The 25,760-nt window shown below is 48.9% G+C and overlaps 1 protein-coding gene, 1 long non-coding RNA gene and 6 other non-coding genes across 18 annotated transcripts in view; all 8 read left to right on the top strand.

Moving 5' to 3' along the window:
• Positions 1–25,760, top strand: part of LOC145530550 (uncharacterized) — a 149,230-nt gene that overhangs the window by 79,114 nt on the left and 44,356 nt on the right. For 3 of the 11 annotated variants that reach the window (XM_081552083.1, XM_081552082.1, XM_081552088.1), the window contains exons 1-3: positions 18,329–18,468; positions 20,553–20,691; positions 23,331–23,433. Coding sequence is in view for 2 of the 11 variants with exons in the window: in XM_081552084.1 (XP_081408210.1) it covers positions 15,617–15,699; positions 16,652–16,832; positions 17,807–17,869 (327 nt within the window). In the remaining 9 variants the exon portion in view is untranslated. Of the gene's footprint in view, positions 1–8,760; positions 8,848–9,474; positions 9,614–10,051; positions 10,188–12,261; positions 12,400–12,837; positions 12,922–15,038; positions 15,178–15,616; positions 15,700–16,082; positions 16,118–16,651; positions 16,833–17,806; positions 17,946–18,045; positions 18,245–18,328; positions 18,469–18,789; positions 18,888–18,963; positions 19,151–20,552; positions 20,692–23,330; positions 23,434–25,760 lie in introns of those variants that run through there. The other 8 variants (XM_081552079.1, XM_081552087.1, XM_081552084.1 and 5 more) reach the window with 7 other exon arrangements.
• On the top strand, positions 1,474–6,938 carry LOC145530551 (uncharacterized). Its single transcript, XR_014071891.1, has 2 exons — positions 1,474–3,267; positions 5,400–6,938. It is a non-coding gene; the product is annotated as an uncharacterized LOC145530551 (long non-coding RNA).
• On the top strand, positions 9,824–9,916 carry LOC145530661 (small nucleolar RNA SNORD116). Its single transcript, XR_014071974.1, has one exon. It is a non-coding gene; the product is annotated as a small nucleolar RNA SNORD116 (small nucleolar RNA).
• LOC145530665 (small nucleolar RNA SNORD116) lies at positions 12,609–12,701 on the top strand. Its single transcript, XR_014071978.1, has one exon. It is a non-coding gene; the product is annotated as a small nucleolar RNA SNORD116 (small nucleolar RNA).
• On the top strand, positions 15,388–15,480 carry LOC145530664 (small nucleolar RNA SNORD116). The gene has a single exon (XR_014071977.1). It is a non-coding gene; the product is annotated as a small nucleolar RNA SNORD116 (small nucleolar RNA).
• LOC145530663 (small nucleolar RNA SNORD116) lies at positions 18,156–18,248 on the top strand. Its single transcript, XR_014071976.1, has one exon. It is a non-coding gene; the product is annotated as a small nucleolar RNA SNORD116 (small nucleolar RNA).
• Positions 20,902–20,994, top strand: LOC145530662 (small nucleolar RNA SNORD116). The gene has a single exon (XR_014071975.1). It is a non-coding gene; the product is annotated as a small nucleolar RNA SNORD116 (small nucleolar RNA).
• On the top strand, positions 23,673–23,766 carry LOC145530674 (small nucleolar RNA SNORD116). Its single transcript, XR_014071987.1, has one exon. It is a non-coding gene; the product is annotated as a small nucleolar RNA SNORD116 (small nucleolar RNA).

Here is a 25,760-nt window from a genome sequence, read left to right as displayed (position 1 = left end):
TAGGATGGACTGATTTGATCTACTTACTGTCCAAGGGATTCTCAAGAGTGTTCTCCAACAACACAGTTTAAAAGCATCAATTTGGTGCTCAGCTTTCTTTATAGTCCAACTCTAACATCCATACATGACTATTGGAAAAAACATAGCTTTGACTACATGGACTTTCTTGGCAAAGTAATATCTCTGCTTTTTAATAGGCTATCTAGGTTGGTCATAACTTTTCTTCCAAGGAACAAGTGTCTATTAATTTCATGGCTGCAGTCACCATCTACAGTGATTTTGCAGCTCCTCCAAAAAAAGTCTCTCACTGTTTCCCCATCTATTTGCCATGAAGTGATGGGACCAGATGCCATAGTCTTAGTTTTTTGAATGTTGAGTTTGAAGCCGACTTTTTCACTCTCTTCTTTAACTTTTATCAAGAGGCTCTTTAGGTCTTCTTCACTTTCTGCCATCAGGGTGGTGTCATCTGCATATCTGAGATTATTGATATTTCTCCTGGCAATCTTGATTGAAGCTTGTGCTTCATCCAGTTCAGCATTTCTCATGATGTACTCTGCATGTAAGTTAACTAAGCAGGGTGACAATACGCAGCCTTGACATACTCCTTTCCTGATCTGGAACCAGTCTGTTGTTCCATGTCGAATTCTAACTGTTGCTTCTTGACCTGCATACAGATTTCTCAGGAGGCAGGTCAGGTGGTCTGGTATTCCCATCTCTTGAAGAGTTTTCTAGAGTTTGTTGGGATCCACACAGTAAAGGGCTTTAACATAGTCAATAAAGCAGGAATAGATGTGTTTTTGGAACTCTCTTGCTTTTTTGATGATTGAACGAATGTTGCCAAATTGATCTCTGGTTCCTAAGCCTTTTCTAAATGCAGCTTAAGTTCAGAGTTCTCATACTGTTGAAGCCTGGCTTGGAGAATTTTGAGCATTACTTTGCTAGCTGTAAGAGGAGTGCAATTGTTCGGTAGTTTGAGCATTCTTTGGCATTCCCTTTCTTTGGGATTGGGATGAAAACTGACCTTTTCCAGTCTTGTGGCCACTGCTGAGTTGTCCAGATTTCCTGGCGTATTGAGTGCAGCACTTTCACAGCATCATGTTTTTTTTTCTTTTTTTTTTTTATTTTTCTTAATTACAGTCTTCCTTTATTTTTTTTTATTTTATAAATTTATTTATTTTAGTTGGGGGCTAATTACTTTACAATATTGTAATAGTTTTTGCCATACATTGACATGAATCAGCCATGGGTTTACATGTGTTCCCCTTCCTGGACCCCCCACCCACCTCCCTCCCCATCCCATCCCTCTGGGTCATCCCATTGCCCCGGCCCTGAGCCCTTGTCTCATGCATCGAACATGGAATGGTGTTGTTTCACATATGATAATATACATGTTTCAATGATATTCTCCCAGAACGTCCCACCCTCACCTTCTCCCTCAGAGTCCATAAAATTGTTCCATGTATCTGTGTCTCTTATTCTGTCTCGCATATAGGGTTATCGTTACCATCTTTCAAATTCCATACATATGCATTAGTATACTGTATTGTTGTTTTTCTTTCTGGCTTACTTCACTCTGTATAATGGGCTCCAGTTTCATCCATCTCAGTAGAACCGATTCAAATGTATTTTTTTTAATGGCTGAGTAATATTCCATTGTGTATATGTACCACAGCTTCCTTATCCATTCGTCTGCTGATGGACATCTAGGTTGCTTCCATGTCCTGGCTATTGTAATCAGTGCTGCGATGAACATTGGGATACACGCGTCTCTTTCAATTCTGGTTTCCTCGGTGTATATGCCCAGCAGTGGGATTGCTGGGTCATATGGCAGTTCTATTCCCAGTTTTTTAAGGAATCTCCACACTGTTCTCCATAGTGGCTGTACTAGTTTGCATTCCCACCAACAGTGTAAGAGGGTTCCCTTTTCTCCACACCCTCTCCAGCATTTATTGCTTGTAGACTTTCGGATAGCAGCCATTCTGACTGGTGTGAAATGATACCTCATTGTGGTTTTGATTTGCATTTCTCTAATAATGAGTGATGTTGAGCATCTTTTCATGTGTTTGTTAGCCATCTGTATGTCTTCTTTGGAGAAATGTCTGTTTAGTTCTTTGGCCCATTTTTTGATTGGGTCGTTTATTTTTCTGGAATTCAGCTGCAGAAGTTGCTTGTATATTTTTGAGATTAATTGTTTGTCTGTTGCTTCATTTGCTATTATTTTCTCCCATTCTGAAGGCTGTCTTTTCACCTTGTTTATAGTTTCCTTTGTTGTGCAAAAGCTTTTAATTTTAATTAGGTCCCATTTGTTTATTTTTGCTTTTATTTCCAATATTCTGGGAGGTGGGACATGGAGGATCCTGCTGTGATTTATGTCGGAGAGTGTTTTGCCTATGTTTTCCTCTAGGAGTTTTATAGTTTCTGGTCTTACGTTTAGATCTTTAATCCATTTTGAGTTTATTTTTGTGTACGGTGTTAGGAAGTGTTCTAGTTTCATTCTTTTACAAGTGGTTGACCAGTTTTCCCAGCACCACTTGTTAAAGAGATTGTCTTTTCTCCATTGTATATTCTTGCCTCCTTTGTCGAAGATAAGGTGTCCATAGGTGCGTGGGTTTATCTCTGGGCTTTCTATTTTGTTCCATTGATCTATATTTCTATCTTTGTGCGAGTACCATACTGTCTTGATGACTGTGGCTTTGTAGTAGAGCCTGAAGTCAGGCAGGTTTATTCCTCCAGTTCCATTCTTCTTCCTCAAGATTGCTTTGGCTATTCGAGGTTTCTTATATTTCCATACAAATTGTGAGATGATTTGTTCTAGTTCTGTGAAAAATACCATTGGTAGCTTGATAGGGATTGCATTGAATCTATAGATTGCTTTGGGTAGTATACTCATTTTCACTATATTAATTCTTCCAATCCATGAACACGGTATATTTCTCCATCTGTTTGTGTCCTCTTTGATTTCTTTCATCAGTGTTTTATAGTTTTCTATATATAAGTCTTTTGTTTCTTTAGGTAGATATATTCCTAAGTATTTTATTCTTTTTGTTGCAATGGTGAATGGTATTGTTTCCTTAATTTCTCTTTCTGTTTTCTCATTATTGGAGTATAGGAATGCAAGGGATTTCTGTGTGTTAATTTTATATCCTGCAACTTTACTATATTCATTGATCAACTCTAGTAATTTTCTAGTAGAGTCTTTAGGGTTTTCTATGTAGAGGATCATGTCATCTGCAAACAGTGAGAGTTTTACTTCTTCTTTTCCTATCTGTATTCCTTTTATTTCTTTTTCAGCTCTGACTACAGCATCATCTTTTAACCTTTGAAATAGCTCAACTGGAATTCCATCACATCCACTAGCTGTGTTCATAGTGATGCTTCCTAAAGCTCATTTGATTTCGCATTCCAGGATATCTGGCTCTAGGCTGGTGATCACACCATCGTGATTATCTGGGCCATGAAGACATTTCTTGTATAGTTCTTCTGTGTATTCTTGCCACCCCTTTTTAATATCTTCTGCTTCTGGTAGGTCCATACCATTTCTGTCCTTTATTGTGCCCATCTTTGCATGAAATGTTCCCTTGGTATCTCTAATTTTCTTGAAGAGATCTCTAGTCTTTCCCATTCTATTGTTTTCCTCTATTTCTTTGCACTGATTACTGAAGAAGGCTTTCTTATCTCTCCTTGCTATTCTTTGGAACTCTGCATCCAAATGAGTATATGTTTCCTTTTCTCCTTTGCCTTTCACTTCTTTCCTTTTCTCAGCTCTTTCTAAGGCCTTTGTGGACAACAGTTTTGCCTTTTTGCATTTCTTTTTCTTCAGGATGATCTTGATCACTGCCTCCTGTACAATGAAATGAACCTCTGCCCATAGTTCTTCAGGCACTCTGTCTATCAGATTTAATCCCTTGAATCTATTTGTTACTTCCACTGTATAGTTGTAAGGGATTTTATTTAGGTCATACCCAAATGGTCTAGTGGTTTTCCCTACTTTATTCAGTTTAAGTCTGAATTTGGCAATTAGGAGTTCATGATCTGAGCCACAATCAGCTCTCCCTCTTGATTTTGCTGACTATATAGAGATTCTCCATCTTTGGCTGCAAAGAATATAATCAATCTGGTTTCAGTATTGACCATCTGGTGATGTCCACGTGAAGAAAGACAGAATGGAGTATAAATAGATAGTTCATTAACATAGCTTAACAAAAATATTTCCATAAATAATACATTTTAGTTAGCTCAAAGTTTAAAGAAACTTAAGTTCAGGTCCAAAAACGACAGAATGATCTCTGTTCATTTCCAAGGCAAACCATTCAATATCATGGTAATCCAATCCTATGCTTCAACCACTAACGCTGAAGAAGCTGAAGGTTCTATGAAGACCTACAAGACCTACTAGAACTAACACCCCAAAAAGATGTCCTTTTCATTATAGGGGACTGGAATGCAAAAGTAGGAAGTCAGGAAACACTTGAAGTAACAGGCAAATTTGGCCTTGGAGTACAGAATGAAGCAGGGCAAAGGCTAATAGAGTTTTGCCAAGATAACGCACTGGTCATAGCAAACACCCTCTTCCAACAACACAAGGGAAAACTCTACACGTGGACATCACCGGATGGTCAACACCAAAATCAGATTGATTATATTCTTTGCAACCAAAGATGGAGAAGCTCTATACAGTCAGCAAACACAAGACCGGGAGCTGACTGTGGTTCAGATCATGAACTCCTTATTGCCAAATTCAGACTTAAATTGAAGAAAGTAGGGAAAACCACTAGACATTTCATGTATGACGTAAATCAAATCCCTTATATACACTTATATACACTGGAAGTGAGAAATAGATTTAAGGGACTAGATCTGATAGAGTGCCTGATGAACTATGGACAGAGGTTCATTTCATTGTACAGAAGACAGGGATCAAGACCATCCCCATGGAAAAGAAACGCAAAAAGGCAAAATGGCTGTCTCAGGAAGCCTTACAAATAGCTGTGAAAGGAAGAGAAGTGAAAAGCAAAGGAGAAAAGGAAAGATATTCCCATTTGAATGCAGAGTTCCAAAGAATAGCAAGGAGAGAGAAGAAAGCCTTCCTCTGTGATCAATGCAAAGAAATAGAGGAAAACAATAGAATGGGGAAGACTAGTGATCTCTTCAAGAAAATTAGAGATACCACGGGAACATTTCATGCAAAGATTGGCTCGATAAAGGACGAAAATGGTATGGACCAAACAGAAGCAGAACATATTAAGAAGAGGGGGCAAGAATACACAGAAGAACTGTACAAAAAAGATCTTCATGACCCAGATAATCATGATGGTGTGATCACTCACCTAGAGCCAGACATCTGGAATGTGAAGTCAAGTGGGCCTTAGACAGCATCACTAGGAACAAAGCTAGTGAAGGTGATGGAATTCCAGTTTAGCTATTTCAAATCCTGAAAGATGATGCTGTGAAAGTGCTGCACTCAATATGCCAGCAAATTTGGAAATCTCAGCAATAGACACAGGACTAGAAAAGGTCAGTTTTCATCCCAATCCCAAAGAAAGGCAACGCCAAAGAATGCTCAAACTACCGCACAATTGCACTCATCTCACACGCTAGTAAAGTAATGCTCAAAATTCTCCAAGCCAGGCTTCAGTAACATGTGAACCGTGAACTTCCAGATGTTCAAGCTGGTTTTAGGAAAGACAGAGGAAGCAGAGATCAAATTGCCAACATTTGCTGGATCATTGAAAAAGCAAGAGAGTTCCAGAAAAACATCTATTTCTGCTTTATTGACTATGCCAAAGCCTTTGACTGTGTGGTTCACAATAAACTGTGGAAAATTCTTCAAGAGATGGGAATATCAGACCACCTTACCTGCCTCTTGAGAAACCTTTATGCAGGTCAGGAAGCAACAGTTAGAACTGGACATAGAACAACAGACTTGTTCCGAAAAGAAAAAGGAGTATGTCAAGGCTGTGTATTGTCACCCTGCTTATTTAACTTATATGCAGAGTACATCATGAGAAACTCTGGGCTGGAAGAAACACAAGCTGGAATCAAGATTGCTGGGAGAAATATCAATAACTTCAGGTATGCAGATGTCCCCACCCTTATGGCAGAAAGTGAAGAAGAACTAAAAAGCTTCTTGATAAAGTGAGAGAAGAGAGTGAAAAAGTTGGCTTAAAGCTCAACATTCAGAAAACTAAGATCATGGCATCTGGTCCCATCACTTCATGGGAAATAGATGGAGAAACAGTGGAAACAGTGTCAGACTTTATTTTTTGGAGCTCCAAAATCACTGCAGATGGTGATTGCAGCCATGAAATTAAAAGACGCTTACTCCTTTGAAGTAAAGTTATGGCCAACCTAGATAGTATATTAAAAAGCAGAGACATTACTCTGCCCACAAAGGTCCGTCTAGTTAATGCTGTGATTTTTCCAGTAGTCATGTATGGATGTGAGAGTTGGACTGTGAAGAAAGCTAAGCGCCAAAACATTGATGCTTTTGAACTGTGGTGTTGGAGAAGCCTCTTGAGAGTCCCTTGGACTGCAAGAAGATCCAATCAGTCCATCCTAAAGGAGATCAGCCCTGGGTGTTCATTGGAAGGACTGATGTTGAAACTGAAACTCCAATACTTTGACCACCTCATGCAAAGAGTTGACTCGTTGAAAAAGACCCTGATGCTGTGAAGGATTGTGGGCAGGAGGAGAAGGGGATGACAGAGGATGAGATGGCTGGATGACATCACCGACACAATGGACATGAGTTTGGGTAAACTCCGCGAGTTGGTGATGGACAGGAAGGCCTGGAGTGCTGTGATTCATGGGGTCGCAAAGAGTCAGACATTACTGAGTGACTGAACTGAACTGAAGTTCTGGTGAAACCAGTTATTGTCATGGCAACACAGAATTTTAAGAGAAACCTTTTAATGTTGTATAGAGAAGAGAAAAAAATACGACACCTGTAGTTTGTTTCCTCCTGGTACTTAATAGAGAGAGAAAAAATGCCTGACACTTGCAGCCTATTTCCTCCATTTGGGGACCCGAGGGCGGCCTGGTATGCTGCGATTCATGGGGTCGCAGAGAGTCGGACACGAATGAGCGACTGAACTGAACTGCACTGAGCCTTCCTGTATTTTCTTTTCTTTTAAGAGAATTATCTTGTTTAGGGAAAGGGGCGTCATCCTCATTACATAACTGCTTCCAAGCTGATAAGGGGCGTCATCCCGAAATTGGAGAGGCAACATATTCTGCTAGCCCTCATATTGAGGGTCTGTGATCCAGGGGCCCCAAGTAGTAATTGGAAGAAGCCACTGCAGTTGTAGGATTTTGAGCAACCATTTGTAACTTAAAAGCCTTCATGCAGCTAGGAACAAATCCCGTTACACATTTTCAGATGCAGGGAGCAAACAGGAAAAACAGAACAATCAGGAAAGTTAAAAGTCATGTTATGTCTGTAGATAAGGTACAAAGTGTTGGACCAGTCCATCTTATGATTGTTAGATGTCATCAGGTTAAGAAGAGGCATCACATATGATTCTTGTTGTCGAAGGTATTCACAAACTTGGAGAAAGTCCTTTGCTGGAAGTGGAGATGCCTACCGTGAGAAGCCTTCCACTGATGCAGAGGGGAGCACTCTGCAGACCCAGCAGCTAGACCTATTGTGCAATGCATTGTAGGAGTAAGCCCAGGGAAGGAAGGCATTATCTTGAGGATTAAATGCCAGACTCAGGACCTTTGGAGTCAGCATAAGCAGGCGCATATAGATTGTCAGGCCCATCTGAAGAGCACTAAGAAAGAGCATAGATAGTAAAGGCGTAAAATGACATCACTTAGTTCTGGTCAAGGTGCCACCTCTTAACTCTAGTGTGGTGTATCCACGAATCAATTCTTGGCACTTTGACAGCTGTGGGAGAAGAAAGAATAACCTGTTAAGGGCCTTCCCAGAGGGGCTTGAGGGATCCCCCCCCAGATCCCAAAGTCTTTATCAGGACCTTGGTTCCTGGCTCAAACAATGGCATGCTTGACTCAGAGGCTGGGTCAGGAGTCACCTCCCAGTATGTCTTAAATATCTGTTGAAAAGCTGAGAACTGAGTTACATAGTTGGTTATTCCAAGGCTTTAGGAAAACTCTAGTGTAAACCCTTAAGAATTTTCCATTTAGCGTTTTTGGGAATTATTAACCATCCATCCTTGGACTGTAACCATCCTTTATCAGTAATCTTTACTTCTCTTTTTTTATATCTTTCTAATTCTTTCTCAGAATATTGTGGTTTTGCCTGTTCAACAGGGCACTTCCAGATCAAAGGCATCTGCAGGGGTTTCATAAAATGCCATTTTATGGCTTGACATTTAGCCAGCTGATTACCCTCACAGGAGATCATATACTAGATCCTGTTCAGTAGAACAGGCCTAGGCCCATTCAGCCCAGTGAGCTCTTGGCTTGAAAAGGTGCATTTCATCTCAGTTTCAGCTGCAAATGGGCTAGTTGGGGTTGTGCTGATGTGGAAGCCAAAGCGTGGAAGATTCTGTGGTTTCTGATTGGATACCCAGGTCAGATATGAGGCCCTCGTTGTTGATGCCCTTTGGGTTAGTAAGATTCCTGAGTGCCTGTGGGCTGTAGCAGTAGTGGGATCTAGTGGAACAGTGGCAGGGCGAAAAGCAATAGACCTCCTTTCTGCCCTTGGCAGTTCCTGTATTGCAACTCCTGTCACAGTGCATGAGTCCTGAAGGCCACTGTTGTCTGTGCAGTGGCTGTAGCCATGTATTTCTCCTGCAGGATGGCCAGACCTAGAGCAGAATGGTTGTGCAAGTGAGGAAAGGCGCAATGTGATTATCTGGGAAAGTTTCCTTGTTCAGGGAAGAGGTAAGACTTGTGGCAAGGACACCTGAGCAGTAGTAGTAGCTGTGGAGTCTCAAGGTATGTGGCATTCACACAGATGCTCTGCAAAGGGACCTTGGATGGTCAGATCCCTGTGCTTTGGTCAGAGGGCATGGGGCATGGAGATTGGGAGCCCAGAACTTCTGTCAACAGCCCCTCAGTGAAATTTTGCATGGGGCTTGTGGAAGATGCCAGACGTCATCCCCCATTTGGTGGGAGGGCGGGAGGTCAGGGCTCCATGGAGACGGCATGTGTGTTCAGACACCAAGGCCTTTCCACGTGGGCTCTGAGACATAGAAATACCCAAAATGAGTTCCACTGGCACACCCATAATGCTGAGAGCGCATACTCCTTGGTACACTGGAACACGAGCACTCAGCCCCACATCGTATGCCCTGCACCCTTGCAAGCTCAGACAGAAAGACACCTACAGGCACTTAAACCTAATAACTGCACTCTTTGGACAAATAGGTATACAGTCGTCTGTAGGGGAATGATACAGTTGGGTTGCAGATACAGGCCTTCCCTCAATGAAGCATGCGCATTGATCTTACTCAGTGAGAGACTGGGTACACATCTGAAGCCTGCCTGTGCTTTCTGTCCACTTGTCAGGTGAAGGTGCCTGATATGACTGTCCATCACCCAGGAGACGAAGCCCCGCCCGTGAGACACTGACTCAAAGTGCAGGGGAGTCTGACGCGGAGTGTGGCAGCCCAGGTTGCTGCCAGTTCTTTTTGGATCACTGAGAACGGTATGCTTTCCCCTGCCGCAAGACGTGTCGTGGATTTTGGCTTTCCTGGGACTGCCCGAGTGGCTGTCTGTATGGGGGTACCGGTCCTCTTGCTGAGAAGCCTGGGGATTCTGAGTTCCCCTGGCTGCTGGAGGACTCCCAGATCACTGTTGCCTCCTGGGAGTGACCCTGCCTGCCCTGTGGAGGTGGGCAGCGAGCCAGCACGTGCTCGGATCGATGATGACACCCTCACATGCATTCCTTGGAAAATCTGAACAAAATGAGTGAGAACTCACTACCGTCTCCTCATCGGAACTGAGGTCCAGCACGTTGCCTCCGTTGGGGTTAAGGGCGGGCTGGTTAGCAGTGAGGGCATCTCTGACTGTGTCACACACACCCATAGAGGAGCCAGATCAGCACCATTTGCAAGGCTCACATCTGATTTTGGGCCGTGTACAGATGTTCGAGCAGCTCGTGGAATACGAGGTCCGTGGTGAAAGGCACCAAGGAGCAGAAGAGGCAATTGGCTTGTCCAGAGGTGGTGGGTGTCGCAGTAGATCCTGGCCTCGGACAGATGAGCTCTTCGCTCAAAAAGGTGCATTTCCTCCCAATTCCTGCTGTGAGTGCACTAGTTGGGGCTGTGGTGTATGAAAGCTGAAGCAAGGAAGCTTCTGTAGTTTGTGATTGGAGCCCCAGGTGAGATCTGAGGCCCTCGCTGTTGCAGCCCTTTGGGTTTGTGAGATTCCAGAGTGCCCTTGGGCTGCAGCGGTTGCAGGGACCTACAGGAATGGTGGCAGGGGCGAAAGGTGATAGGCCTTGTTTCTGCCCTTGGAAGTACCTGAATTGCAACTCCTGTCACATGCTTGAGTCTTGGAGGCCACCGTGGACTGTGAGGTGGTCCCAGGCCTGCATTTCTCCTACAGGTTGGCCAGAGGCCTAGAGCAGAATAGTTGTGCAGGTGAGTAAATGTGCAGTGTGATTTCCTGGGACGATATGTCCGCTGAGGCTGCAGGCACTGTCGTTTCTTCAGTGATACATACTGTGGTTCTTTTGGAGCCGCCCTCAGCTAGGTACAGAGAAGAGGGCATTGTTGGTGCTTGGGAGGCTCAGTGATATGTGACCTTTGTGGCCTTATTGGCCCAATTCCAGTAGAAGGACTCTCCAAGTGTATCTTTGGTGCCTTGAATAATTGCAGTAACAGAGGCCAAGGAACCAGCCCCGTGGATGGTTAAGTGGTATGCGCACATGCCCCTTGGCCCCATTTGGCCCCTGAGCCTGGAATTATCAAGTATTGTGAATTCCTAAAGGTTGGGGCCAGCCAGACAGCCCAGATGGAGCCCATATGTTCACCACCGTGGCAATGACACATCAACCTTGGAGGCCTGTGGTTGTGGTAGAGATTGGTCATTGTGGCATACCAAGGCTGCCTCAGTGTAGGAGCCAGCAGTTTCCAAGGCACTATGGCGAGGCCTGGCACATCCAAGGTCTTCCCCTGGCAGGTCTTCTGAAGTCTTTCTGGAGACATCCTTGGTGATCTGTGAGCCGTCGGTGGTCTTGCCTGGTGGAGACAAGCCAGAATGGCATGATGGCGCCCTAGTCAAAGCCCACCTTCCTCCTGTGGGTCTTGCTGGGTGCTGGTTGTCCCTGTGTGAGCAGAGCCCCTGGAGGCTTTTGATGTAGGTGAGTTGTCCTTTGGAGCAGGAAGAGTTCAATCTAGACCAAGCCCTGCATTATGGGAGCTTTTCCAAAGAGTGTGGTCAGTACCCAGGGCCATGCACACTGTGGATCTGAGAGTAATCTGTCCAGGAAAGGGATCCGTTTCTGTGGGGGTGAATCCTGGATCCTGGTACCTGAGGAAGACCAGCTCCCATCTTGCACTTGCCAGCGGAGGCCAGACAGTTATTGGACTGACTGTGCATGAAGATATGCATGCCCTGAATTCCTTTGCTTTCCGAGGGTGCGGTGGGCGGTATCTCCATACTGGTGCCAAGTTCACCATACCCTGTGGTTCTCTGGGAAAGTTTTCTTGTTAGGAAAGGAGGTGGGACTTCTGGCAAGGACCCCTGAGCTGTAGAAGTAGCTGGCATAGTCTGAGAGTACGTAGTATTCACACAGATGCTCTGCAAGGTGACCTCGGGCAGTCAGGTCCCTGTGCTTTGGTCAGAGGCCATGGAGCATGGAGATTGGGAGCCCAGAGCCTATGTCAACAGCGCCTCGGTGAAATTTTGCATGGGGCTGGAGGAAGGTGCCAGGTGTCATTTCCCATTTTGTGGGAGGGTGGGAGGTCAGGGCTCCGTGGAGACAGCATGTGTGTTCAGACACCAAGGCCTTTGCACGCAGGCTCTGAGACTCAGAGATACCCAGAAGGAGTTTCCAAGGTATACCTAAAATGCCGAGAGTGCATCCTTGTTTGTATGCCGGAACACAGTCACGCAGCCCCACATCAATGCCCCGCTGCCCTTGCACACTCAGTCAGACAGACACCCACAGGTACTTGAACCTAATAACTGCACTCTTTTGATCGACATATATCCAATCGTCTGTACGGGAACAATAGAGTTGGGTTGCAGATACAGGACTTCCCCCAATGAAGCATGCACATTGATCTCACTCAGTGAGAGACTGGGTACACATCTGAAGCCTGCCTGTGCTTTCTGTCCACTTGTCAGGTGAAGTTGCCTAGTATGACTGTCCATCACCCAGGAGACGAAGCCCGCCCATGAGGCGGGGACTCGAGGTACAGCGGCATCTGACGAGAAGTGTGGTGGCCCAGGTTTCTGCCAGTTCTCTTGGGATCACCAAGAACGGTACGCTTTCCCCTGCCCCAAGATGTGTCATGGATTTTGGCTTTCCTGGGACTGCCTGAGTGGCTGTCCGTATGGGGGAATGTTCCTCTTGCTGAGAAGCCTAGGGATTCTGAGTTCCCCCGGCTGCTGGAGGACTCCCAGGTCACTGGCGCCTCCTGGGAGCGACCCTGCCTGCCCTGCAGAGGTGGGCAGTGAGCCAGCATGTGCTCGGATCGATGATGACACCCTCACATGCATTCCTTGGAAAATCTGAACAAAATGAGTGAGAACTCACTACCGTCTCCTCATCGAAACTGAGGTCCAGCACGTTGCCTGCGTTGGGGTAAAGGGCGGGGCTGGCTAGCAGTGAGGGCATCTCCGACCATGTCACACACACGCATAGAGGAGCCAAGTTAGCACCATTAACGAGGCTCCCATCTGATTTTGGGTCATGTACAGATGTTCGAGCAGCCTTCTTGGAATGCGAGGTCCGTGGTGAAAGGCATTGAGGAGCAGAAGAGGCATCCGTCTTGTCCAGAGGTGGTAGGTGTCGCAGTAGATCCTGGCCTCGCACAGTTGAGCTCTTCGCTCGGTAAGGTGTATTTCGTCCTGGTTCCTGCTGCAAGTGCGCTAATTGGGGTTCTGGTGATGTCGATTCTGAAGCGAATAAGCTTCTGTGGTTTGTGACTGGAGCCCCAGGTCAGATCTGAGCCCTTCGCCGTTGCGGCCGTTTAGGTTGGTTAGATACCTCAGTGCCCTGTGGGCTGCAGCGGCCTCAGAGACATAGGGGAACGGTGGCATTTGTGAAAGTTAATAGGCCTCATTACTGCCCTTGGCAGTTCTAAATTGCAACTCCTGTCACAGTGCTTGAGTCTTGGAGGTTGCCGTGGACTGTTTTGTGATCCTAGGCCTACATTTCGCCTGCAGGTTGGCCAGAGGTCCAGGGAAGAATGGTTGTGCAGGTGAGGAAAAGGGCAGTGTGATTTCTTGGGATGATATGTCCACTGAGGCTGCAGGCACTGTCGTTCTCTCTTCAGGGATACATACTATGCTCGTTTTGGAGCTGCCCTCAGCTGGGTGCAGAGGAGAGAGCATTGCTGGTGCTTGGGAGGCTCAGTGATAGGTGACCTTTTGGTCTTGGTGGCCCGCTGCCAGTAGAAGGACTCTCCAAGCGTATCTTTGGTGCCTTGAAGAGCTGCAGTAACAGAAGCCAAGGAGCCAACCCTGTGGGTGATTATGTGGTTCGAGACATGGCCCTTGGTGGCAATTTGGCACCTGAGCCTGGAATTATCAAGATGTGTGAGTTCCATAAGGCTGGGGCCAGGCAGTTGGCCATGATGGCACCCAGTTGTTCGCCACCTTGGCAATGAAGCATCAACCTTTGAGGCCTGTGATTGTGGTAGAGATTGGTCATTGTGCCATACTGAGGTTGCATCAGTGTAGGAGTCAGCGGCTCCCATGACACTATGGTGGAGGCCTGGCACACCCAAGATCTTCCCCTGGCAGGTCTTCTGAAGTCTTCCTGAAAGCCACCTTGGTGATCTGTTAGCCTTCGGTCATGTTGCGTGGTGGAGACATGGTGGAATGACATGATGTCACCCTAGTCAAAGCCCATGTTTTTGCTGTGGGTCTTGTTGGGTGCTGGTTGTTCCTGTATGAGCAGAACCCCTGGAGGCTTCTGATGTGGGTGAGTCGTCCTTTGGGTCAGGAGGAGTTCAATTTAGACCAAGCCCTGCATTATGGGAGCTTTCTTTAGTGTGTGGTCGATACCCAGGGCCCTGTAGGCTGTGGATCTGAGCCTAATCTGGCCAGGAAAGGGGCCCGTTTCTGTGGGAGTGACCCCTGGATCCTGGTACCTGAGGAAGACCAGATCTTGCACTTCCCGGCAGAGGATAGACAGTGACTGTACTGACTGTTCAAGAAGATATGCATGCCCTGAATTCTTTTGCTCTTCAAGGGTGTGGTGGGCCGTTTCTGCCCCAGGGCCAAGTTCACCATACTGTGTGGTTTTCTGGGGAAGTTTCCTTGTTCAGGGAACAGGTGGAATTGTGGCAAGGACACCCGAGTGGTAGTAGTAGCTAGAGAGTCTCAAGGTACGTGGCATTCACACAGATGCTCCACAAAGGGACTTGGATGGTCAGGTCCCTGTGCTTTGGTCAGAGGGCATGAGGCATAGAGATTGGAGGCCAGAACTTTTGTCAACAGCCTCTCAGTGAAATTTTGCATGGGGCTTGTGGAAGGTGCCAGGAGTCATCCCCTATTTTGTGGGAGGGGGGGAGATCAGGGCTCCGTGGAGACAGCATGTGTGTTCAGACACCAAGGCCTTTGCACGCGCGCTCTGAGACTCAGAGATACCCAGAAGGAGTTTCCAGGGTACACCTAAAATGCCGAGTGTGCATCCTTGGTACGCTGGAACAGAGGCACACAGCCCACATCAATGCGCCGCCACTCTTGCGCACTCAGTCCGACAGACACTCACAGGCACTTGAACCTAAGAATTGCACTCTTTTGATTGACATATATGCAGTCGTCTGTACGGGATCAATAGAGGTGGGTTGCAGATACAGGCCTTCCCCCCATGAGGCATGCGCATTGATCTCACTCAGTGAGAGACCGGGTACACATCTGAAGCCTGCCTGTGCTTTCTGTCCACTTGTCAGGTGAAGTTGCCTAGTATGACTGTCCATCACCCAGGAGACGAAGCCCTGCCCATGAGGCGGTGAATCAAGGTGCAGGGGAGTCCGGCGAGAAGTGTGGTGGCCCAGGTTGCTGCCAGTTCTTTTTGGATCACTGAGAACGGTACGCTTTCCCCTGCCCCAAAACGTGTCGTGGATTTTGGCTTTCCTGGGACTGCCTGAGTGGCTTGCCATATGGGGGTACCGTTCCTCTTGCTGAGAAGCCTGAGGATTCTGAGTTCCCCCGGCTGCTGGAGGACTCCCAGGTCACTGGCGCCTCCTGGGAGCGACCCTGCCTGCCCTGCGGAGGTGGGCAGCGAGCCAGCACGTGCTCGGATCGATGATGACACCCTCACATGCATTCCTTGGAAAATCTGAACAAAATGAGTGAGAACTCACTACCGTCTCCTCATCGAAACTGAGGTCCAGCACGTTGCCTCCATTGGGGCTAAGGATGGGGCTGGTTAGCAGTGAGGGCATCTCCGACCATGTCACACACACGCATAGAGGCACCAAGTCAGCACCATTAGCGAGGCTCCCATCTGGTTTTGGGTCGTGTACAGATGTTCGAGCAGCCTTCTTGGAATGCGAGGTCCGTGGTGAAAGGCATTGAGGAGCAGAAGAGGCATCCGTATGTCCAGTGGTGGTAAGTGTCCCGGTAGATACTGGCCTCGCACAGTTGAGCTCTTCGCTCTGTAAGGTGTATTTCTTCCTGGTTCCTGCTGCAAGTGCGCTAATTGGGGTTCTGGTGATGTCGATTCTGAAGCGAATAAGCTTCTGTGGTTGGGATTGGAGCCCCAGGTCAGATCTGAGGCCTTCGCCGTTGCGGCCATTTGGGTGGGTTAGATACCTCAGTGCCCTGTGGGCTGCAGTGGCCTCAGAGACATAGGGGAACGGTGGCATTTGTGAAAGTTAATAGGCCTCATTACTGCCCTTGGCAGTTCTAAATTGCAACTCCTGTCACAGTGCTTGAGTCTTGGAGGTTGCCGTGGACTGTTTTGTGATCCTAGGCCTGCATTTCTCCTGCAGGTTGGCCGAAGGCCTAGAGCAGAATGGTTGTGCAGGTGAGGAAAAGGGCAGTGTGATTTCGTGGGACGATTACTCCACTGAGGCTGCAGGCACTGTCGTTCTTTTTTCCGGGATACATACTGTGGTCGTTTTGGAGCTGGGTACAGAGGAGAGAGCATTGCTGGTGCTTGGGAGGCTCAGTGATAGGTGACCTTTTGGCCTTGGTGTCCCGCTGCCAGTAGAAGGACTCTCCAAGCGTATCTTTGATGCCTTGAAGAGCTGCAGTAACAGAAGCCAAGGAGCCAACCCTGTGGGTGGTTATGTGGTGTGCACACATGCCTCTTAGCCACAATTTGGCCCCTGAGCCTGTAATTATCAAGGTGTGTGATTTCCCTAAGGTTGGGGCCAGGCAGTTGGCCTGATGGCACCCAGGTGTTCGCCACCCTGGCAATGAAGCATCAACCTTTGTGGCCTGTGAATGTGGTAGAGATTGGTCATTGTGGCATACCAATGCTGCCTCAATGTAGGAGCCAGCGGCTCCTATGGCACTATGGTGGAGGCCTGGCATATCCAAGATCTTCCTCTGGCAGGTCTTCTGAAGTCTTCCTAAAAGCCGCCTTGGTGATCTGTGAGCCTTCGGTCATGTTGCGTGGCGGAGACACGGCGGAATGCCACGATGTCTCCCTAGTCAAAGCTCCCCTTCTTCCTGTGGATTTTGCTGGGTGCTGGTTGTTCCCGTGTGAGCAGAGCCCCTGGAGGCTTCTGATGTGGGTGAGTCATCCTTTGGGTCAGGAGGAGTTCAATTTAGACCGAGCCCTGCATTATGGGAGCTTTCTCTAGGATGTGGTCGATACATAGGGCCCTGCAGGCTGTGGATCTGAGCCTAATCTGGCCAGGAAAGGGGCCCGTTTCTGTGAGAGTGACCCCTGGATCCTGGTACCTGAGGAAGACCAGATCTTGCACTTCCTGGCAGAGGATAGACAGTGACTGTACTGACTGTTCAAGAAGATATGCATGCCCTGAATTCTTTTGCTCTTCAAGGGTGTGGTGGGCCGTTTCTGCCCCAGGGCCAAGTTCACCATACTGTGTGGTTTTCTGGGAAAGTTTCCTTGTTCAGGGAATAGGTGGGATTGTGGCAAGGACATCTCAGCATAATAGTAGCTGAATAGTCTCTAGGTACGTGGTTTTCACACAGATGCACCGCAAAGGGACTTGACGGTCTTGTCCCTGTGCTTTGGTCAGAGGGCATGAGGCATAGAGATTGGAGGCCAGAACTTCTGTCAACAGCCTCTCAGTGAAATTTTACATGGGGCTTGTGGCAGGTGCCAGGCATCACCCCACATTTTATGGGAGGGCGGGATATCAGGGCTCCATGGAGATGGCATGTGTGTTCAGACACCAAGGCCTTTGCACGCAGGCTCTGAGACTCGGAGATACCCAGACGGAGTTTCCGAGGTACACCGAAAATGCTGAGAGCGCATCCTTGTTGGTACACCAGAACACAGGCACGCAGCCCCACATCACTGCCCCACCACCCTTGCACTCAGTCATACAGACACCCACAGGCCCTTGAACCTAAAGAACTGCACTCTTTTGATCGACATATATGCTGTCGTCTGTACAGGATCAGTAGAGGTGGATTGCAGATACAGGCCTTCCCCCCATGAAGCATGCGCATTGATCTCACTCAGTGAGAGACCGGGTACACATCTGAAGCCTGCCTGTGCTTTCTGTCCACTTGTCAGGTGAAGGTGCCTGGTATGACTGTCTATCACCCAGGAGACAAAGCCCCACCCACGAGGCGGTGACTCGAGGTGCAGGGGCGTCCAGTGAGAAGTGTGGTGGCCCAGGTTGCTGCCAGTTCTTTGTGGATCACTCAGAATGGTATGCTTTCCCCTGCCCCAAGATGTGTCGTGGATTTTGGCTTTCCTGGGACTGCCTGAGTGGCTGTCCATATGGGGGTACCGTTTGTCTTGCTGAGCAGCCTTGGGATTCTGAATTCCCCCGGATGCTGGAGGACTCCCAGGTCACTGGCGCTTCCTGGGAGCGGCCCTGCCTGCCCTGTGGAGGTGGGCAGCAAGCCAGCACGTGCTCGGATCGATGATGACACCCTCACATGCATTCCTTGGAAAATCTGAACAAAATGAGTGAGAACTCACTACCGTCTCCTCATCGAAACTGAGGTCCAGCACTTTGCCTCCATTGGGGTTAAGGGCGGGGCTGGTTAACAGTGAGGGCATCTCCGACTGTGTCACACACACCCATAGGCGAGCCAGGTCAGCACCATTTGCGAGGCTCCCATCTGATTTTGGGTCATGTACAGATGTTTGAGCAGCCTTCTTGGAATGCAAGGTCCATGGTGAAAGACGTTGAGGAGCAGAAGATGCATCCATCTTGTCCAGTGGTGGTAGGTTCACAGTAGATCCTGTTCTCGGACAGTTGAGCTCTTTGCTCGGAAAGATGCATTTCGTCCTGGTTCCTGCTGCAAGTGCGCTAATTGGGGTTCTGCTGATATCAATTCTGAAGCCAGTAAACTTCTGTCGTTTGTGATTGGAGCCCTAGGTCAGATCTGAAGGCTTCACCGTTGCAGCCCTTTGGGTTGATTAGATACCTCAGTGCCCTGTGGGCTGCAGTGGCCTCAGAGACATAGAGGAACGGTGGCTGGTGTGAAGGTTAACAGGCCTCATTACTGCCCGTGGTAGTTCCTGAATTGCAACTCCTTTCACAGTGCTTGAGTCTTGGAGGCTGCTGTGGACTGTGCTGTCATTCCAGGCCTGCCTTTCTCCTGCAGTTTGGCCGGAGGCCTAGAGCAGAATGGTTGTGCAGGTGAGGAAGAGGGCAGTGTGATTTCTTGGGCCAATTACTCCGCTGAGGCTGCAGGCACTGTCATTCTTTTTTTCAGGGATACATACTGTGGTCGTTTTGAGCTGCCCTCAGCTGGGTACAGAGGAGAGAGCATTGCTGGTGTTTGGGAGGCTCAGTGATAGGTGACCTTTTGGCTTTGTGGCCCGCTGCCAGTAGAAGCACTCTCCAAGCGTATCTTTGGTTCCTTGAAGGGTTGCAGTAACAGAAACCAAGGAGCCAGCCCTGTGAGTTTTTATGTGGTTTGTGCACATGCCCCTTGGCCACAATTTGGCCCCTGAGCCTGGAATTATCAAGGTGTGTGAGTTCCCCAAGGTTGGGGCCAGGTAGTCGGTCCTGATGGCACCCAAGTGTTTGCCACCCTGGCAGTGAAGCATCAACCTTGGAGGCCCGTGGTTCTGGTAAGGATTTGTCATTATGGCATACCAAGGCTGCGCCAATGTAGGAGCCAGCGGCTCCCATGGCAGTATGGCGGAGGCCTGGCACACCCAAGGTCTTCCCCTGGCAGGTCATCTGAAGTCTTCCTGAAAGCCTCCTTAGTGATTGAGCACTCAGTAGTGTTTCCCACCTTCTTCCTGTGGGTCTTGCTGGGTGCTGGTGTTGTCCCTGTGTGAGCCAGGGCCCAGGAGGCTTCAGATTTGGATCAGTCATCCTTTGAGTCAGGAGGAGTTCAATTTGGACCAAGCCCTGCATTATTGGAGCTTTCTGTAGGATGTGGTCGGTACCCTGGGCCCTACACGCTGTGGATCTGGAAGGATAATCTGGCCGGGAAAGGGGCCCCGTTTCTGTGGGAGTGACCCCTGGATCCTGGTCCCTGAGGAAGACTAGGTCCTATCTTGCACTTTCTGGTGGATGCCAGACAGTGATTAGACTGACTAGCAGGAATAGTCACATACCTTTAATTCTTTTCCTAGTCGATGGTACGGTGGGCCAAATCTGCCCTAGTGCCAAGTTCACCTTACTGTGCAGTTCTCTGCAAAGTTTTCTTGTTAGAGTAGGAGGTGGGACTTGTGACAAGGACCCCTTAGCTGTAGTAGTAGCTGGCATAGCCTCAGGGTACATGGCATTCACACAGATGGTCCACAAGGCGACCTTGGGTCGTCAGTTCCCTGTGCTTTGGTCAGAGATCATGGGTCATGGAGATTGGGAGCCTAGAGCCTATGTCAACAGCCCCTTGGTGAAATTTTGCATGGGGCTGGAGGAAGGTGCCAGGCGTCATCCCCCATTTCGTGGGAGTGCAGGAGGTCAGCGCTCAGTAGAGACGGGATGTGTGTTCAGACTGCAGGGCCTTTGCATGCGGGCTCTGAGACTTGGATACTCCGACAGATTTCCAGATGTACACCCAAAATGCCGAGAGCGAATTCTTGTTGGTACTGTGGAACACAGGCAATCAGAACCACATCAAATCCCCTGCCACCCTTGCACGCTTAGTCAGAAAGACACCTACATGCACTTTAGCCTAATTTGCTGCACTCTTCTGAAAGATAAATAACTGGTCATCTGTAAGGGATCGACATAGTTGGGTTGCAGATACAGGCCTTCCCCCAGTGAAACATTTGCATCAGTATTACTCTGTAAGAGACCAAGTACACATCTCAAGCGTTCCTGTCCATTCTGTCCACTTCTCAGGTGAAGTTGCCTGGTATGACTGTCCATCACACAGGAGACGAAGCCCCAACCACGAGGCGGTGACTCAAGGTGCAGGGGAGTCCGGCGAGAAGTGTGGCGGCCCAGATTGCTGACAGTTCTTTTTGGATCACTGAGAACGGTACACTTTCCCCTGCCCCAAGACATGTCATGGATTTTGGCTTTCCTGGGACTGCCTGAGTGGCTGTCCGTATTGGGGGACCGTTCCTCTTGCTGAGAAGCCTAGGGGCTCTGAGTTCCCCTGGCTGCTGGAAGACTCCCAGATCACTGGCTCCTCCTAGGAATGGCCCTGCCTCCCCTGTGGAGGTGGGCAGCGAGCCAGCACGTGCTCGGATCGATGATGACACCCTCACATGCATTCCTTGGAAAATCTGAACAAAATGAGTGAGAACTCACTACCGTCTCCTCATCGAAACTGAGGTCCAGCACGTTGCCTCCCTGGTGGTTAAGGGTGGGGCTAGTTAGCAGTGAGGGCATCTCCGACCGTGTCACACACACGCATAGAGGAGCCAGGTCAGCACCATTTGCGAGGCTCCCGTCTGAGGGTGGGCCGTGTACAGATGTTTGAGCGGCTCTTGGAATGCAAGATCTGCGGTGAAAGGCACTGAGGAGCAGGAGAGGCAATCGGCTTGTCCAGAGGTGGTAGATGTCGCAGTAGATCCTGGCCTCGGACAGTTGAACTCTTGGCTTTAAAAGGTTCATTTCATCCTGGTTCCTGCTGTGAGTGCACTTGTTGGGGCAGTGGCAATGTCGAATCTGAAACAGGGAAGCTTCTGTGGCTTTTGATTGGAGCCCCAGGTCAGATCTGAGGCCCTTGCCATTGCGGCCCTTTGGGCTGGTGAGATTCCTGAGTGCCCTGTGGGCTGCAGTGGTTGCAGGGACCTAGGGGAACAGTGGCAGGGGTGAAAGGCAATAGGCCTCATCTGCCCTTGGCAGTTCCTGAATTGCAACTCCTGTCACGTGTTTGAGTCTTGGAGGCTGCCATGGATTGTGCGGTGGTCCCAGGCCTGCATTCCTCCTGAAGGTTGGCCAGAGGCCTAGAGCAGAATGGTTGTGCAGGTGAGGAAAAGGGCAGTGTGATTTCTGGGACGATCTGTCCCCTGAGGCTGCAGGCACTGTCGTGTTTTCAGTGTTGCGTACTGTCGTCCTTTTGGAGCTGCCCTCAGCTGGGTACAGAGGAGAGGGCATTGCTGTGGCCTGGGAGGCTCAGTGATAGGTGACCTTTGTGTTTTTGGTGGTCCATTGCCAGAAGAAGGACTCTTCATTCGTATCTTTGGTGCCTTGAAAAGTTGCACTAACCGAGTCTAAGGAGCCAGCCCTGTGGGTGGTAATGTGATGTGCGTACATGCCCCTTGGCCTCCATTTGGCCCCTTGACATGGAATTTGCAAGGTGTGTGATTTCTTAAAATTTGGGGCCAGCTAGTCATCCCCGATCCACCCAGGTGTTTTCCCCCCTAGCAGTGAATTATGAACTTTGAAGGCTCACGTTTGTGTTAGTGATTGGTCATTGATTGGCATACCAAGGCTGCCTCAGTGTAGGAGCCAGCCGCTCCCCTGGCACTATGGCGGCAGACCTGGCACATCCAAGGTCTTCCCCTGGCAGGTCTTCTGATGTCTTCCTGGAAGCCACCTTAGTGATCTGTGAGCACTCGGTGGTCTTGTGTGGCAGACACAAGATGCTGTGGGGAATGATGTGATGTCACCATAGTCAAAGCCCACCCACTGTTGTTGGGTGTTGGTTGTCTCTGTGTGAACAGAGCGCCTGGAGGCTTTCGATGTGGGTGAGTCACCCTTTGGGGCAGGAGTGTTCAATATGGACCAAGCCCTGCATTATGGGAGCTTTTCCCATAGGTGTGGTCAGTACCCAGGTGCCTGCAGGCTGTGGATCTTAACCTATTCTGTCCAGAGAAGGGGCCCTGTTTCTGTGGGAGTGACGCCTGGATGTTGGTACCTGAGGACCACCACCTCTTGTCTTTCACTTACCATTGGATCCCTGGAGAGTGATTGGACTCATCGGGCAGGAAGAGGCTTATGCCCTTAATTCTTTTGCTCTTCAAGGGTATGGTGGGTCATCAGCCCCAGGGCCAAGTTCATCATACATTTGTCATTCTAATAGAAAATTTCCTTGCTCTAAGTAGAGCTGGGACTAGTGGGCAAGGACACCTGAGCTGAAGTAGTTCCTGGTGTAGTCTCAAGCTCTGTGGCTTTGAAAGAGTTGCTCTGCAACGCGACCTTGCTTGGTCCGATTCCTATGCTTTTGTCAAAGGGAGTGGTCATGGAGGTCAGGAACCCAGAGCCGATGTCAACAGCCCCTCGGTGAAATTTTGCATGGGGCTTGTGAAAGGTGCCTAGCATCTTCTCCATTTTGTGGGAGGGTGGGAGGTCCACACTCCATGTAGACGGCATGCGTGTTCAGACACCGAGGCCTTTGCGTGGGACTCTGAGACACGGAGATACCCAGAAGAAGTTCGAGGCCCACCCAAAATCCTGAGAGTGCATCCTTGTTGGTACGCCAGAGCACATGCACTCAACCCCACATCGCATACCCTGGCACCCGTGCACGCTGTCAGACACCCACTCGCTCTTGAACCTGCTTTGCTATGCTCGTGCTCCCATATTTATCCAGTCCTAGGTAGGAGATCGATACGTTTGGCTAAGCAGATACAGGCCTTCCCCCAGGGAAGCATGGGCATCGACATTGTTCAGTGAGAACTCGGGTTCACACCTGAAGCATTCCTTTGCTTTCTCTCCCCTTCTCAGGTGAAGTTCTCGAGTATGACTCTGTCATCCAGGACAAGAAGGCATGCATGTGAGACAGTACCTCGAGGTGCAAGGGAGTCTGGCGAGAAGTTGACAGGCCCAGGTTCCTGCCACTGCTTTTTGGATCACTGAGGATGGCACCCTTCTCTTACCACAAGATGTTTCATGGAGTTAGGGTTTCCTGGGACTCCCTGAGTAGTTGTATGTATGGAGGGACCATTCTGCAGAGAAGCCTTAGGGCTCTGAATTCCCCTGGCTGCTGAAGGACTCACAGGTTGCTGGCTCCTCCTAAGATTGTCCCTACCTGCCCTCCTGAGGTGGGCAGAGAGCCAGCGTGTGCTCGTATCTATGATGACACTCTCATATGCATTCCTTGGGAACATCTGAACAAAATGAGTCAGAATTCACTACTGTTTCCTCACTGACAGTGACTTCCAGCACGTTGCCTCTCCTGGGGCTAAGTGTGCACTAATTAACAGTAAGGGCTGCTTTTACTGTGTCACATACATGCATAGAGCACCAGGATCACCATCATTTGCAAGGCTCCCTTCTGAGTGTGGGCTTTGTAAGATGTTCATGCGATTTTCCTGGAGTGCAAGGTCTGAAGTCCATGCCACTGAAGTTCATGAGAGACGTCCAGCCTGACAAGTGATGCTAGGAATCAGAGTAGATCCTGGCCTAGCCCTATTGAGTTCTTGGCTTGAAAATGTGCATTTTGTCCTGGTTCCTGCTGCAAGTGCACTAGTTGGGGCTGTGCTGATGTGGAAGCCAAAGTGAGGAAGATTCTGTAGTTTCTTATTGGAGCCTCACGTCAGATCTGAGGTCCTAGCTGTTGCGGCCCTTTGAGTTGGTGAGATTTCTGAGTGCCCTGTGAGCTGTAGCATTTGCAGGGACCTAGGCAAATGGTGGCAGGGGTGAAAGGCAATAGGCCTCGTTTCTGCTTTTGGCAGTTCCTGTGTTACATCTTCTGTCACAGTGCTTGTATCTTGGAGGCCACCGTGGACTGTGAGGTGGTCCCAGCCTTGCATTCCTACTGCAGGTTGGCCAGAGGCCTAGAGCAGAATGGTTGTGCAGGTGAGGAAAAGGGCAGTGTGATTTCCTGGGATGATCTCTCCGCTGAGACTGCAGGCACTGTCTTTGTTTTTTCAGTGGTACATACTGTGGTCCTTTTGGAGCTGCCCTCAGCTGGGTACAGAGAAGAGGGCATTTTGGTGCCTGGCAGGCTCGGTGATAGGTGACCTTTGTGGCCTTGGTGGCCCGCTGCCAGAAGGACTCACAAAGCGTATCTTTGGTGCCTTGAAGAATTCCACTTACTGAGGTCTCGCAGCCAGCTAGTGTGGGCAGAAATGAGATCTTTGCACATGTCTGTTTTTCCCTTTGGCCTGGAATTTGCAAGGTGTATGAGTTCCTAAAGATGGGACCAGCTGGACCGCCCAGATGGCACCCAGTTGTTCGCCACTGTGGCAAAGAAATATAAACCTTGGAGTCCTGTGATTTGTAGAGATTTGTCTTTGGTTGGCATACCAAGGCTTCCTCCATGATGTAGCAAGTGACTCCCCTGGCACTGTTGTGGGAAACCTCACATAACAAAGGTCTTTCCCTGGCAGTTCTTCTCAAGTCTTCCTGGAAGCAGACTTGGTGTTCTGTGAACACTTGATGGTTTTGCGTAGCAAACAAGGGATGCCAGGCCCAATGATGTGGTGTCACCATAATCAAAGACTACCTTCTTCCTGTTGGTTTTCTGAGTGCTAAATGTCCCTTTGTGAGCAGAAGACCTGGTGGCTTATGAAGTGGGTGAGTCGCACTGGGGGTGGATGGAGGAGTTCAATTTGCAGGAATCTCTTTATTTTAGGAGTTTTTCCTGGGTGTGGTTGGTTCCCAGGGCCCTGCAGGCTGTGGATCTGAGCATTTTCTGGCTGGCAAAGGGGCCCAGTTTCTGTGGGAGTGACCCCTGGATCCTGGTACCTGAGGAAGACCAGGTCCCATCTTGCACTTTCCGGTGGAGCCCCAGAGAGTGATTAGACTCACTGGGCAGGAAGAGGCTCATGCCCTGAATTGTTTTTCCCTTTTAGGGAATGGTGGGCCATATCTGCCCCAGGGTCATGTTCCCAGTAATTTTGACCTTCTTGGGGAAAGTTTCCTTGATCCAGGAGGAGGTGGGTCTTGTGACCATGGACACCTGAGCTGTAGTTTTAGCTGTCATGTCTTATGGTACATGGCATTCATACAGTTGCTCTCCAAGGCAACCTTGGGCAGTCAGGTTCATGTTCATTGTCAGAGGGCATGGGTAACAGAGATCACGAGCCCATGCCCTATTTCAACAGCCCCTCAGGGTGAAATTTTACATGGGCCTTGTGGACAGTGGCAGGCATCATCTGCCATTTTGTTGGACAGCAGGAGGTCAGGGCTCTGTGGTGAAGGCATACATGT

The sequence above is a fragment of the Giraffa tippelskirchi genome, chromosome 12, assembly GCF_054371585.1.
Source record: "Giraffa tippelskirchi isolate mGirTip1 chromosome 12, T2T-mGirTip1v1.2.pri, whole genome shotgun sequence".
Classification (NCBI taxonomy): Eukaryota; Metazoa; Chordata; class Mammalia; order Artiodactyla; family Giraffidae; genus Giraffa; species Giraffa tippelskirchi.
The sequence above is the reverse complement of the archived record's forward strand: the minus strand, read 5'-3'. Positions and strand labels throughout refer to the sequence as shown.